General features: G+C 39.7%; 1 protein-coding gene across 10 annotated transcripts in view; it reads left to right on the forward strand.

Moving 5' to 3' along the window:
• The window catches only part of LOC146322929 (dedicator of cytokinesis protein 9), a 130,519-nt gene that overhangs the window by 31,996 nt on the left and 82,739 nt on the right, over positions 1–15,784 (forward strand). Inside the window, exon 1 of one of the 10 annotated variants that reach the window (XM_084725077.1) lies at positions 6,054–6,270. The exons of 4 other annotated variants lie outside the window; for them this stretch is intronic. In XM_084725077.1, coding sequence (XP_084581203.1) covers positions 6,100–6,270 — 171 coding nt within the window. In that variant the 5' untranslated portion in view covers positions 6,054–6,099. Of the gene's footprint in view, positions 1–6,053; positions 6,271–15,784 lie in introns of those variants that run through there. 5 more of the 10 variants (XM_084725071.1, XM_084725073.1, XM_084725079.1 and 2 more) reach the window with 5 other exon arrangements.

The following is a 15,784-nucleotide window of genomic DNA, read 5'->3' on the forward strand; positions in this document are numbered from 1 at the left end:
TCAGTCAGAAACCTCACTGTCACGTTGATGCCTTCATTTTACTGAGAGCAGACCCTGATGAAATACTGATTATTAGCAGATCTGTTGTTTTTGATATCATTAGTTGTATGTCCTATTTAGTGTCCTTTTTGAAGATTACAGGTACAATGATTAAAAGTTGATTGATTGATTAATTAATTAGTGGGTAAACAGAAAATTAATCAGAAACTGTTTTGAAAATGAAACTCTTTTAAGTAATCCAAGCAAAACATGCCAAATATTCTCTGGTTCCAGCTTCCTCAGTGTCAGGACTTGCAGGTTTTCTCCATTTTATTTTCATGTAATTGTAAATTTTATCTTTTTGGCAGTTTGAAGGGCAAAACATGACATTTGAAAAAATCACCTTGGGTCCTTGGAAATTGTTATGAACATTTTTGACCATTTTCTGAGGGGCTTCTCTAGACTGAATTATTAATTTGTTGAGAGAATGATTGGAAAATTAATAGAGAATGAAATTAAATGTTATTTGGAGCTCTAATAGAAATAATGTTTGAATAATATATTTATATATTTTATAATTTAGTTATGTAAGTCAACCAACTTTAAATTACTTCTAAAATAAAATCTTGACTCATATGTTGAGGAAAATGTTTTAACATGTACATTATGACTCTCATGAGTGCTCGATTTGAAGAAGTATGCACTCAGTTACAAAATACATCACAGGGGTCATACTTAACACTATGGCAGGAAGTGTAGCTGGCTGTGACAGAGGGCGAAGCCGCACTGTAACAACAGCAGCAATAATCCATGCAGCCCCACACACCCAGCAGTGTTCAGACCGGTCCTTATCTCCTCTGCAGCTGCTGCAGATTTGAGCAGAGCCGTGCAGCAGAGCTTCCACATCCCACAGAGGATGTTCACACTTGAACATCCACAGATAGACCCACGCTGTGCCTCAGCACACTTTATTAACCCCCCACCACCACCACCAGCACCACCACTGTGCCACTCACCGTAGCCTTGCCTGGAGCTCCAGCTCAAGATTTAGTATGGCTGACACAGTCCGACTGTGTACTACTGGAGGCTACAGAACCACTTCATTTGTCAGCCGCAGACACGCACAGTGTAGATGCACTCAGGCAGGCTGTTATATATTATATTATATTGAATATACTGAGGCAGTGTGTGTGTCACAGTCTGCTGAAGATGTTAGGTACAGGATATTTTTACTTTCCCAGCAGCCTTTGTTTTGAAGAGGCTTGCTGCAGACAGTGAGCAGGGGCAGTAGACAGAAACTCTGCTACACCTAATGACTCAGCAATGATCTGTCTGGCCTTAATAATTCATCACCAGTGGACCGTGCAGGTGAACCTGTTGGACAATACAGCGCACAATCTCAAGCAAACACAGGGGGCATCTAATCAAACCTTCCTGTTGGCATCGTGCCCTTTTTCAAACCCTGGCCTTGGTAGTTACACGGCTGATCCAACAGGACGCTTCCTAATTAAACTTTCTGGAGTGTTGCAGAGCTGCTTATGCCTCTGCATAATGCTCATTACTGCGGCTCATTCTGCCCCTGTGATGAGATGATGAAGCATGGGTCTCCTCACAATACAAATAACCAGCTGTAGCTGCTCATGGGCATTCCTCCAACAGTTTAATTTATAGCCTAAAGTCAATGAATCACAAATTTGGCTCAGAGGGCTTATTGTTTTGGGTTGTCAGGGAAAAAAAAAACCTTAAACTCAGCATGTTTGTGTTGTTGTATATGTCAGAACTGCCACTTGACCACCTGGTCTAATTTGGGCTATTTTTACTGCTGTGCACATAATGTAGGAGTGCGTAATTAATTAAAATTTGTTGGAAGTGAAATTTGATTTGGTTGTATCCTATTGAATCGTCAGTATCATAGAAATCGCAATATCGCCAAATGCAATATCCAAATTGCAGAAGCTGCAGTTTTTTGATAAAGGAAAAATGTGTGACAAAACTGCATTATAATGAGGTCCTGTAGTGCTGCTCTGTTTCTTCAGATGTTTTTTTTAATGCAAAAATGATCATCATCATCCACTAATTATGAATCATGTCGCAATTGCAATATCTGTCAAAAGACTTCCTTTTATTTTACCATATCATCCAGCCATAATGCAAAGCCATATCCCAGGTTTGATTCATATGGGAGTCATGATTCTCCACATCCACAATTCAACTTTTCACTTTTAATCCAGCGGATGCCAGTCGGATTTTATCCATCCGTCCTCACCAAAACTCAAGAAGTAGCCTACTTAAGATTGTAAACATGATGCATATGTTTACATCAGCCTTGTTTCACCATCCAGTTGTTTCAGCTGTAAAGAAAGTACGGCCTGGTCTTACAAACTTGTTACAGGTGATCATAATGTCAAGCATTTGTTTTTACATTTCAGATTATTGTTTTTTTTTTTCTATATCAATTCATAATCTATCGAGAGAGAATCATAATGCATCTAAGAATGGATCCCCCCACCCCTTCTGACAAATTTATATTTTCAAACTCTTCTTTAATAAGTTCTAGCCAATATAGTAACAAGTGTGATGTACCGGTCTGTAAGCTACACTGTTTTTATCCATAAAGTATTGTTTTTATCTTTGGACACGTGCTGTAGGGCCTTTGCCTTTAATTTAGATGACTGGAATTGAAAGCTCATTTCAGTTGATTTACAATTTGAAATTAAATTTGTGACACACCTCCTGTTTCCACACTTGTCATATCCCTCTGTCTCTCTCCACCTGTATTTACTGTCTGTACCTCCTCTGTCTATCGGATAAAGGCAAAATACTAAAAACAAACAGAACCTGGTATATGATGCAGCTAGTGCTTCAGTTAACATATTGTTGTTCCAGGTTTACGAAACCCCTCACAACACCCCTGCAGCAGTACTGTCAGAGCCTCATTACATGTCCTCACATGCAAAAGAAGAATCTGTGTCCTCAGGGCAAAAGATTTATGATCACCAGCTGTGACACTTCAAACAATGTCCTGTTGTAGTCTAGTTTTGTCTCGCTCTTCTTCAACTTTGTACCCACTTAGAAATAACAGACGGCCTGTTATGAATTCTTATCTTACGAAAACTTAAAAGCCATGCTGCATGCGTCATTTGGTAACAGGGAATAGATTTATGCCCCATATTATATAAACTAGTGCAATGTAAACATTTGGGCTTACACAGCCTTTTGGCAAAAGTATAATCTGCACTCAGTGTCCAAAAAAGAAAGTAAAAGAAAATCTGTGTCGCTTCTCACCCTGCATACCCTCAAAAAGAGGATTTATGACTTTGCAGTTTTACCAGTTTTACAGCAGATTGCTTCTTGTTATTCTATATAGTAAGCCTAAAATCCCTCTTAGCAGCGACAAGGGGGATGGAGCCTGGATGTGAGGTGTGAGAAAGGGGATAAACCAAAGAGGAGCTGTATTTCCCAACAGATCAATGGGCATAATCAAAGTCTTGTCCCTGCCCCCCCTTCCCCTTCCCTCCAGCTGTATCCAGACGTACTTTCTTTCTCTCCCTTACTGAATCCCCTCATCTTACGGGCTCAGCTGCTTTCCTCCGCCGCTCATGTCATCGTATGCTCGAATGTAGTTCAGTGTGTCAAGCACTACTGAAATATTAACACAGCAGCAGGCAGGAATGCGTGCAAGCATTTGTGGCTTAGTGCACCATCATGATGTAAGGCAGCACTTCACTTTCTCCACATGTGCACGTGTGGGCCTTAATGTGTTTGTATGTGTGTCAGCACCTTCTAATGTAAGTTACAGAAAGATGAATGGTCAGTCTCTAAAAGGATGTTTCCAGATAGATGCCAGCACCTTTTTGTTTTAGATATAATGGAGGTTAGCACAGCTGCTGCCAGTTGGACTTTCTGTTTTTCAGTAGATACAGCGCGTGCGTGCCACTGTGACAAACAGGGCTCTTTTTTGACAATTCCCATGGAGGTCTTAAGGGGTCTTTGAGTGTGCGACTTGCAGCTGCAGGAAGGGAAGAGACAGAGATAAATAAACCAAGATGAACGCTGCCCTGCTTCCTTATCTTCCCCCCTTTGTCCTCATAATCAGAAGGTGAAACATGGGCAACTGCAGCAGGATGTCTTAAACACGGTTGTACCCCACAGGTGGATTTATATGTTGGGTTTTGTTCAAATCCCAAATCCCCAAAAGTATGGGACACTGTGTAAAATGTAAATAAAGCATAATAGAATGATTTGCAAAACCCTTTCAGCCTGTTTTAAATTGAATACAGTACAAAGATAACATATTTAATGTTCAAACTGATTAACTGTATTGTTTTGTAAATCTGCACTCATTCTGAATTTGATGACAACATGTTTCAAAAAGGTTGGGACAGGAGAAAGTTTACCATTACGTCAGTTTGTCTTTTAACAACACAGTAAGCATTTAGGAACAATGAGAGATAGGTCTGGACTGCAGGCAGGGCAGTCTGTTACCTGCTGTCTGTTATTGTGAAGCCACTTTGCAGAACGTGACTTGGCATTGTCTTGAAATAACAGGGACATCTCTTGAAAAGACGTCTTGATGGCAGCATTTGTTGCTCCCAAACCTGTATGTGCCTTTGAGCATTAATGGGGTGTTGACAGATGTGACAGTTACCCATGATGCCTTGGGCACTAACACACCCCCATACCATCATAGATGCTGATTTTGAACTTTGCACCGGTAACAGTCTGGATGGTCCCTTTTCCTTTTCAGCCCGAAAGTCATGATTTTCATGATTTCCTGGTCTCTGGTGATGAGCTCAGGTCCAGAGAAGTTGGACCACAAGGAACTGGGTTTTATTATAAAGACTGTGTTAAACTCAAAGTGAGTGTCTTTGCAAATGTAGAAGCAGCGCAGCAGAAAGACAAACTATAGAGCTTCTTTTACAACATATTTGTTGCTTTCCTGCTTTTATCTTTTGTCTTCCCGATCGCAGTCCTGAGACATTTTAATCTAAGGCCACGCTGGCGGGTGAATCATTTCCTGGCATTTCAAAAAGCCCGTCTATGATCAAATTTTGTCGTTCCACTCCCAATATATCTGTGTACTTGGCAGAGCTGCCAGCTTGTGATCAAGCAGCAGCTAATCTTTTATAGAAAAAAAAAAACTCCCTATTTGATGTCTTGGCCTAAAAGGTTTAAATCCTCCCATGTCCTTGGTATGTTTTGTAAACAGAGATTTCTCTGAGGCGCCAGTCAGGACTCTGGGTTTTTAAACCAATTTCATTTTTTTTTTTCAGTAAATATGTGATACCTTTCTTGATTATTTCATTTGCTTTATGATGTATTTAAAGGACAGATTTTTCTATTCATGTTGTATTTTTCATGGACAAAATAGGCTGCATATTATATGCCATCTAGACAATATGATTCATCCACTTGTTCTGCCATTGGCCCTGGTTTCTCAACTGAACTAAATAAGCATTCAGCCATATTGCTGTTTGCCTGACCATGGAATCAGACTCTCCCTCTGGATATAAGACTGCATTTAGTGTAACCCATTTATTCAACAATTATTCACCCGGCTCCCAAAAGGAGTCTCAAATTAAAGGGATTAATTCATTTCATGCGTAGTCAAATCTACTGTATGCAAATGTGGAAGTGAAAAGAATGAAGATAAGAGGGAAGAATGTGGAAATTTTGCACACAGCAGCTCAGAGCAGAATGAGCAAGTGACTTGGTATAAAGTGAGACAGATGCACATGCAGGCTCGCGTTGCACCGAAGCTCAGCATTGGCTGAAGCTGCAGCAGAGCTCACACAGCATCCTTCATCCCCCCCCATCCCCTCGTCCTCTGCTCACTCACACACTCACTCCCTCACTGTACTCGTCTGCTGACTGAGGTATCCCTACGAGCACAGACTGGGGCAGATAGGAATTACAGTTCATTCTCCAGCCGTCCATCCTCCTCTCTGGATCTTTTTTTTTGCTGGGGCTCCAGCGCTCTTTCCCCAGGTCAGAAGGTGTGGATTTGCAGGGTCAGAGTAAGGATCATGGACCAGGGAGGAGCAGCGGCAGCAGGGGAAGATCAAGGAAACTGGGTCACCGGCAGGTTCTCCTGACTGATGCCTGTGTGGACCTGGAGGGATGGGGTGCACCACCAGCACGGTTGTGTTTGATGGGCTGCGTACTGTCTTAGAGAGGAACTGTAGTGGCTACATCTGTAAGGGAGCAGCTGAGCCCATTGGGCCATCTGAGGCTGAGCGAGCGCTGAGTCGGAGAGAGTCGCGTGTGCTGCCAACACCGAGAGTACTTAAGGTGTGTGTGTGTGTGTGTGTGTGTGTGTGTGTGTGTGTGTGTGTGTGCAGACACAATATGTATAGTATTGTGCTGTCCATTACATTAAAATTGACAAAACTGTGTAATGTTTATTACAGCTTAAGTGCAAATATTTTCATTATCAATTGTTATTTTTAGTGTGCTCATAATTTTGTCTATAAAATATCAAAAATAGTGAGGTACCCAGAGCCCAAAGTAACATTTTTCTTGTAAGAAACATTTTATTTTCTTCCAAACTGCAACTAATAATTATATCCTCAAATAATTGATTAGTTGTTAATCCTCTGTCAGCATTTAGCAGTCTTACAAATCAATAGTTAAATGTGTGCAGGGGATGCAGGAGATGTGGTCTGTTTATCACATTTTTGTCAGCATGCAACTATATGGAGCTTTGAAACTGACAAATGATGATAAAAGGTTATCAGACATGTCAGAAATAAAACTAAATACATCAATAAATAATCAGTTGGTTTAATGTCAAAGTTTAGTTAAAAATAAGTATAATATCATTACTTTTGTGAAAAATTGATTCATTATTTTGTGTATAAATTATCAGAAAATCTTATCACATCATTTTTTTCTCCAAACAACGGTCAATTGATCGATTAGTGGCTTCGTCCATATAATGTCGGAAAAAAGGTAAGAATGCCCAAGATAACATCCTCAAATGTCTTGTTTTGTCCACAAACCAAAGATACTCAGTTTACTGTCATTGACTAAAGAAAGACTAAAGAAACCAGAAAATATTCACATTTCAGAAGCTATAATCAGAGATTTTTTTTTTCATTTTGCTTAAAAAATGTCTCAAAACAATTAATCAGTTTTCAAAATCAGTGGCAATTAATTTGATAGTTGAAAACTAATCGATGAATCGACCAGTTGTTGCATTCTACATCAGTCCAAAATTCATGTTAAGTTTTCCTTTGATACAAAACTGAAAAAAAGCTCAGTGAGACCCCTCCCCCTTTTAGTGCAATGGCAAATGCCACTGAATTTAGTGTAAATGCTCCTTTCGGAGTTGTTTTTCTGCTCAATTAGCCGTCCCATCATGCTGCTGTATCATAAAAGTAGTGATGAGAATCATTAATTTTTAATGGATTTGGATATATTAAACCGAGAAAAGCAGCATATGTTCACATTTAAGAAGCTTAAACTAGCACATCTTTTGCTTGATAAATCAATGATCTTTGCCTTAGTTTTTAGTAGCCTGTGTTTTCTTTTAACAGCACAGGAATTGACAACAACAATTGTTGAGGTTTTGAAAGTGAAATTCTTTATAATTTTTACTTGATGTTCGACTTCAGGTGCACAGTAGTCCGGGGTCCTCATTTTCATGTGTTTTTTGCATCATAATGCACCACAGATTTTCAATAGGTGACCAGTCTGGAATGCAGGCAGGTCAGTCTGGTGCCTTACCTCTTTTGTTACAAAGCCACGCTTCTGTAACACGTGCAGAATGTGACTTGCCATCATCTTGCTGAAATAAACAAAAACATGTTGTCTAGATGGCGTCATATGTTCCTCCATCAGATGTTGCTTACTGGTGCTGAAACCTGTTGTTGATTCCTTTTCTGATGATTGATTTATCGATAACTGGACTGATTGTTTCAGCACAAACATAAATGCAGTGCATGCTGTGTATGGAGTGCTGTCTTTAAATGTCTAAAACACATTATTTTTCCTCTAGAACCGCTTCCAAGTGGGTTTGCAAATTATTTATGCTGCATTCATTCCCTGATTACTTCTATTAAGACAGCAAAATGCAGGACATGAACATGATAAATGATTCAGATGGTGATATTAGTATGTGCAGGCTTGTGAAGTGCAACCTTTTGCTCTGTCAATGAAACACAAAACCACACCTGCTGATTTAATTTTACAAATACTGGTACCTCTGCCTTTCATATTTGACATTATTTGAGATTACAGAATGAAGCAGAGGATCATCATCCTCATTTCTGCCTCGTGAATATGTGTTCATGAGTGTTAACTGTATAAAATGTAGGGCAGTAGGAGGGCTGCCTCTCGCTAAGCACTGCATGGGTTAAAGCCTCTGTGGGCCGGGATGTGGGTGAGGAGGGGGCTGAGGTGGGGGGGGACAGTGAGCTCTGTGTCTGCTGGAAATCAATCACCGCTCTTCATCTGTGAACCAGCGGGCTTGGCAGGGCTTCTGCTGCTCCGTACCAGCTTGTCTTGCCCTTCGTGTTTGTGTTTACTGACTACTGTGTATGTGTGTGTGATGTCTCCTTCCCGTCGCTGGTTCATCAGACTCACAGCAGCGGCGAGCTGAGTGACAGTAGTGGCTCTGGCTGAGTGCGGGGAATTAGGTCAAGGGCACGGTTGCTTCCCTCTTGGCTCAGGGATGGTCTTATCATCCAGAAGGGGTCAATTAATCCTCTGTCAGCATTTAGCAGTCTTTCAGATCAATAGTTAAATGTGTGCAGGGGATGAGGTTTGCTCAACACATTTTTGTTCTGGAGCTTTGAAACTGACAAACGGCAGTAAAAGGTTATGAGACTAGTCATATTACATCAATATACAATACAGTTGGTTAAATAATAAAAATTAAGTTTAAAATAAATGTGTCTATGAGATTTTAATTAGCGTTAGCTGGCTAACTTTGGTGTGTGTGCAACATCAGTGAAGCAATCGACAGGACTGTGTGGTTAGCATAGATGTATTATATGTATTATTGTAACATAGAGCGTCACAACTCAGCCGTGCATCCAATTTTGACCACTGGCCAGTTCCGGTATTGCAGTGAAAAGCCACCATTGTGTCAGAGACATCTGTAAAAGTATCGACAGGACCCCTTAAACATCAAACAGGGTCAATTATGACTCTTTCTGTTATGATTTTTTTTTATCCATGGAGTTTTTTATATTTGTAAATCTTTCCTCGTGCTAAAAAAAAAGTGATTTAAAAATTTGTAAAGTCATTACTTTGCATATTCAGTGAGCCGCATACCACAGAATTAAACCCGTACGTTAGAAAACATTTTTGGTATATGCACCAGGCGAGCAACTCTCATTGAATGGAATGGACACCGTCAATCAAGTTCATAATAATAGATCCATACTGTTTCTGTGGAAATATTACTAGACACTGTGCAGTCTAGACAAAAACATACATACTACTGCTTGTCTGCACAAAAGTATGTTGGAAGACAGTACACATTTTAAGTATGCAGTAGAGTTGTCATGATAGCAGAATTTTAAACTCTGATACCATACTAATACAAAAAAACAATATGCAGTACTCCTTTTGTTACCATGGCATCCTTTTTTAAAACAGATAACAAAAGAAAAAGTCACTGAACACTGTCTGGTTTTGCTACAAGCCAAATTTCAGGCAGGACAATAAAGACTGAACTGAGGTCTTAAATGAGCATTTAGGTAATTATTTTTTAAGTTAAGATCATTTCAATAGATCAGTATTGTTTTTAAACACATGCCATTGAAAAAGTAACTTTTGACTACATTAGTACGTAGTGCAAAGTGATTTTGGACACAAAGAATGAATTTCTACAAGATGTTTAAAACTGAGCAGCAGCAGTACACAGTCCTCTCTGTGCAGGTTGTTTGTCATCATTGTTTCCACCTTTGTAATCCATTAGGCCTGGTTATAAAAATGACACAAACCATTATCCCTTTAATTCTTTCTGATTGCAGCAGGACATTATTTCTGTGAATTTAAAACTGAGATGATGGGGTTTAAGGCCAGACAGTGAGGCACAAACACACACACACACACACAATCACAGACAAAGCTGTCTGTGGGATGCTGATCTGTACTCTCTAGGCATGGAGAAAGTAATTAAACGGCCCGTTTTGGCTTTTGTGCTGCTCTCTGCTCTGCCTTTTCCTTCCTCGTGGAAACTCGCATCTCATTCTCATCAGGAGCTCAACTGCTTTCTAAATTAAGCCTCTCTGATTGGAGATAATGTGTCTGTATGCTGTTGCAATGCCGTGTTTTGTTGTTGTTTTTTGTTCTTGAGAAAACTATCAAGAATACCTTTCAGTGGTATTGTGCCGTCATTCTTTGCTTTCACAAAGGTTCAGTTTCTTTCCTTTACTCGTGTGAAGTACTTGTGGTGAACAGTAAAACTGTAACAGAAGCTCTGAAGCATCGGTTAGTTTTATCAGAGGAATGTTGTTGCAGGGAAAGACAGGGAAAGTGGTGATGTCAGCTTGGTCACAGATAAAAAGCACCTTTTATCCCATGATGTTTTGGGAGGAATGTTTCTAACTTAGACCTGTGAGGGTTTTACTTTCAATGGAACAATCTCCCAATGAGTCAATGATGCTGTGTTCCACTTCCAAGTCTGTCTGTCATCCTAAGTATTTACAGATTACATCCATTTATTAGATTAAACTGCTTGACTAATGCTCTCCCTTCCTCCTTGACTAAGATTGCGTCACTCTCTTGATTTTAACGTGTGTTTAATATAGCGTTGTTAAAGTTTCATGATTACCAGTGAGCCTTTCCTCATAATGTGGTGGTCAGAAAATGTGTTATTCCTAGACAAATACACCATTTATACAAGCTTATTTACATTTATGTGTTTTTAGGCTATAGGTCACTCTGTCGGAAGGTTAGTCCACAAAAATTTCCCAGCCTTCGGCGGCCACAGTTTTCACCCTAGGAGGCTGAAATTTAGCATGTAGGTCAAGTGTGTGTGTGTGTGTGTGTGTGTGTGTGTGTGTGTGTGTGTGTGTGTGTGTGTGTGTGTGTGTGTGTGTTCATACCAACTGGCTGAAAGGGGCCGTGGCAATGGGAGTTGCCTTTTGCAAAAAGGCGCATAACTTCCAAATTGATTCACCTACTCTGTCAAAGGACAGCTGATTCATTTCAGCTGGCAAAAAGGGGAGTGTCACTGTAACTTTTAAAAAGATTCACACAACAGGATCAAACTCATGAACCGCCTGTCAGTTCTTGTGGGAAGCTTCACTGCACTTCGCGGAGTTCCTTTTTCATTAATGGTGATGCTAGCCTGGGTCCTGTTTGTAATTTTCAAGTTAACAGTTCAGTCTGAAACTATGCGCCGTGTTACTACAGTTTTCGGATCCAGCAGCTTGTTTCCTCAAAATGGTGTGCAACTGGCTTTGAGATATGTTTTTCCATTGGTGTGACTTATTTTCCCTTATTATACTTAAGGTATATGTATGTGTGAATGCATGCACACGTATGTACAGTGCTATAGCTGGTCACAGCTTTTTTGAATTTGTGCTTTTTCCTTTTATTCTTTTATTGTTTCATTTATTTATTTTTGTGTCACAGGTAGCCCTAACCCCGCTATAAAGCACGATTGGTCCCCATTAATTACCAATTTAATGTATTTATTGCAAAAAATTCACTCACATGTAAATAATTATTTCTGTATTAACTTCATCATTTGTTTTAATGTGATATGTATTTGGTGCAGTTTTTATCCCAGTTCTTATTTCTATATTTAGTCTTTTTTAAAATCAGTTTTAATATTTCAGAATTGATGTATTAATTTATCTATTAATCTTAATTAATCTAGAGATGTTCTGATATTTTTTTTTTTCTAGCTCAATAAGGATTCTGATACCTGAACTTATCAGGTGATAGCAAGTAATGAGCCGAGTGTGTTAAAAATATATTTATATATTATTAGGCTATTTTTTAACAGCTGTATACTACTAATCCTGTATGGATGTGATATGATTGCTTAAAATGTTATCATATGGGACGCTGCTGGGATGTAACAGGATCAAAGGCTTTTATGATTCTGCTACTGATACCAGAACAACACTCATTCTCTGTATATTCTGCAAATGCAGTAAAGGCGTACTCAAAAATAGTCTCTCTTTTCTCTTTGATATCCGTCGAGTACACACTGTGTTCACGAGCACATGCCTGAGAACACTGACAGCCAGTAAGATCCCCCTCCTCCTCGTAGTGTTCATGTCTTGGCTTAATGGATTCACAGTAAAACAACAACACACTTTGTTCGGCTACGAGGTTGTTGTTTTTCCTGGTGATCGCTTCCTACTTTTGAGACATCGCAGCCATCCTGACGTTGCTCTTAGCAGGTCTTCAGACGTCACAGCATTGATGTGTTTGTGTGTGTGTGTCTGTGTGTGTGTGTTTGTGTTGTTCACTTGCTGACTGATACATGGGACCATTATCTGCAGCACTCAGGCTCATGTACTTAAAAGACATTCTGGCAACAGTAGTTTGATTTTCCCACAGATTATTCATGTTCAATACTGTTAGTTACATTTAAGGCTTCGACGGATCAATGAAGCTCTACTAAATTCTCCTCTCTCGGTCTGTATTAGCCTTAAGTGATATGTTTAAATTGTATTAGTCTATGTGCTTCTGTACAGTAACTCAAGACTTAATTTTCTAGTTCTGCCGTGTGAGACGACTTTCTTTGTTTCGTGATTACATCCTGTTATTTTTGATGCCATTGTATCCCACATCCTACTACAGTGATGTTATTAACAGTGTTTCGACGCGCAGTGTGGTGTCATTATTACCTCCATGTTAAAGTCTCATTCTCAGCTCGCAGTTCAGTACTCTCTGGGGGATGGACTGAAAACAGGCTGCAGGACAGCAGGGCCTGGCGCTGCTGCTGTACTGTAGCGGGGCGGCGAGGCGAGGGGTGGGCCGTGTTTTTGTTACATTCCAGGTTACACCCTGTTTTGCTTTGGCTCATGCTGGGAAGGCCTAGTGATTGCATCAAGCCCTTGTTATGTAATGAAGAATCCCAGTCGTGGTCCCGTCCAGACTGAAAATTCCACAGATGTGGAAAAATGTGTGTAAAAATTGCACAACGGTAACAACAAACTAAATGAAATGAGAAGAAAAAAGTTCAAGAAATCCACCAACCAGCTTAAACAATAGGCACTAAAGTTCTGTAATGTACAACCCCAATCCCAAAAAAGCTGTCCTATATTCAATTGAATACAGTACAAAGACACTATACTTAATTTTCAAACCTAGAAACTTTATTCAATTTGATAACATGATACATCATCTTGTAACAATACTCAGTAAGCGTTTGGGAACTGAGGACACTAACTGTTGATGTTTTGAAAGTGAGATTCTTGCTCGTTCTTGCTTGATATCCAGCTTCAGATGCTCAACAGTCTGGGGCCGCTGTTGTTGTATTTTATGCTTCAAAATGCACCACACATTTTCAGTGGGAGACAGGTCTGGACTTCAGGCAGGACAGTCTAGTATCTGAACTCTTTTACTACGAAGCCATGCTGTAACACGTGCAGAATGTGTCTCTGCATCGTCTTGCTGAAATAATCAGGGACGTCCTTGAAAAATACAATGTCTGGATGGCGGCATATGTCGCTCCAAAACCTGTTTGTACCTTTCAGCATTAATGGGGCCTTCCAGGAACTGGACCTGCATGTGTGAACCCACCCTTACACAGTTTTGACAGTGAGTATAGTGAGTCTGATCAGTATTTTATCAGGGCTCGCATCAAGTGGGGTGGAAAAACTAAAGGAGCTTTATTGACATATTATACAAACCAAATTTGACCATGCAACAACACAGTAATTGAATTTGTTTTTTGTATGATTATATGAGGATAAATTAACTAATTTGATTCTTGTGCAAGATGGTGTGGCAAATTAATTTTAAATTAATTTAAGTTAGTCTTCCCTCTCAGTTCTCTCATAAAATGACTCAGTCATGATGCAATAACAGCCAGCAAAAGTCTTAAGTGGCTTTAGAGGACAAAAGCCAGAACCTTTAAATGAGTTTGTCTCAGAAAATGACATTCTGCCTGATTGGTTTCAGACCAGCTCCAGATTCAGAGGGCAAGCTGACTCACAGGCACATAACTGCAAAGTTTAGTCATCAATGGAACAATCTGTTTTTTTCCATATATGTGTTTACAATTAATTTACACTGGGTACAGGCAGAAGTGGGAGCAAGTCACACGTTCAGATCTCCAGTCTAAAACATATTAGTCTCAAGCAAATCCCAGGTTACTATTGTAAGAATCAGGCAAGTCGAGTTGAGTCACTGCTAAAAGTCAAACAAGACAAGTCAAGTTATCACTCAGGCCAAGCAAGTCATCAGTCTTATGAAATACCGATGACCTATCCCACATTTAATCCAGTTCAAAGACAGTGATCATGAAAAGTTCAGGATATTTGACATGTTGTGGCAATAGAGCCTCCCAAATGAACGACAATGGAGACTGGCCGCTGTTTGTCTACTGCTTTTGAGCAGGTTGCCAGGTCTGTGCACATTGCAGAAAAAAAACGAATCCAGGGCTTGACAGTAAGGCTTGCCTGCTTGCCCACTTGCCCAGGGCAAGTAAAATGCCCTGTCTGCCAAGTGCATCTGTCAAAAAGAGTTAAACTATTAAACAGTTCTGTTTAACTGTTAATTGTTAAAATAATTATTTATGCAAAAGTCACAGAAAATGCTGCTTTCAGCCTCTCAGAGATGGAGATTTCTGGATTTTCTTCATTAGTTATTATGTTAAACTGAATTCAAAGCAAGACATTTTAAGTCTTGGGATGGCCATTTTTCACCATTTTCTGACATTTTAGAGACATTGCAACCCTAGATTAAACAATTAGTTTTAGTCTTTGTTGTATTTGATAACTGCTAATAAATGAAACAGTTTTGTAATGGGGCAAAACTTCTCTATATCTACATAAATGCAAATATTTAATGAAAACGTCAAGTCCTTTTGAGTCATTTCTCTCACATCGCAAATCATGAATACTAAGTCAAAGTCAAGTTGAGTTTTTTATCAGCGTTAAGCAAGTTTCAAGTCCTCAAATTCGCAGCTAGAGTCTCCCACCTCTGAGTACAGGGCATATTCAGCTGCATTTGAGCAGAATACAAAACATCCTGCTGGTTTGCTTCTGGCCATTGGAACATTTTATTATGTTGCTCAACACAAGTGTTTGTTCTGACACTTAAAAAGGCTCAGTGGGTCTTCCTGCTCAGACCCAAATGCCAACTTGCCCCAAAGAAACACATTTGTATTGGTTTCCATGGACAGATCTGCAGAACATTGCAAGGTCTGAATTTCATTTAAGCACCAAGCGGAAAAATGTGAGCACTGTGCCACGCTAATGTGTTATTTGGGAATCATGTACCAGGGCTGCAGTGTGGAAAGGAAGTCTCTCTGATGTTCGTTATCTCTTATTGCTGCAGACATGTCTGGGAGAGGAAGTCTGCTTTTGTACAAACTCAGAGATCAAAGTCAAACATCTAGTGCATTACTCTCAATGCACAATTACATACTTTTAAGGAAATGCCCAATGGTTCTAGTGGGTTGTCATTGTAGCCCATATCCTTTAGTGTAGCTTATTGGATAGTCCACCAAATTACATTCTTATTGAACTATAAACTGTCTGCTGTTGTTCCTGCAGAGTCTGGATGGTCAGAATGCAAAATGACTCGGCAGATTAAATTGTCTGTCAGTGAAACGGTTTTTAATCATACAATAAATCAGAGCATGTGATACAGTAAACAAGCG

Source organism: Lutjanus erythropterus, chromosome 8, assembly GCF_056507025.1.
Source record: "Lutjanus erythropterus isolate fLutEry1 chromosome 8, fLutEry1.hap2, whole genome shotgun sequence".
In the NCBI taxonomy this organism is placed as follows: Eukaryota; Metazoa; Chordata; class Actinopteri; order Lutjaniformes; family Lutjanidae; genus Lutjanus; species Lutjanus erythropterus.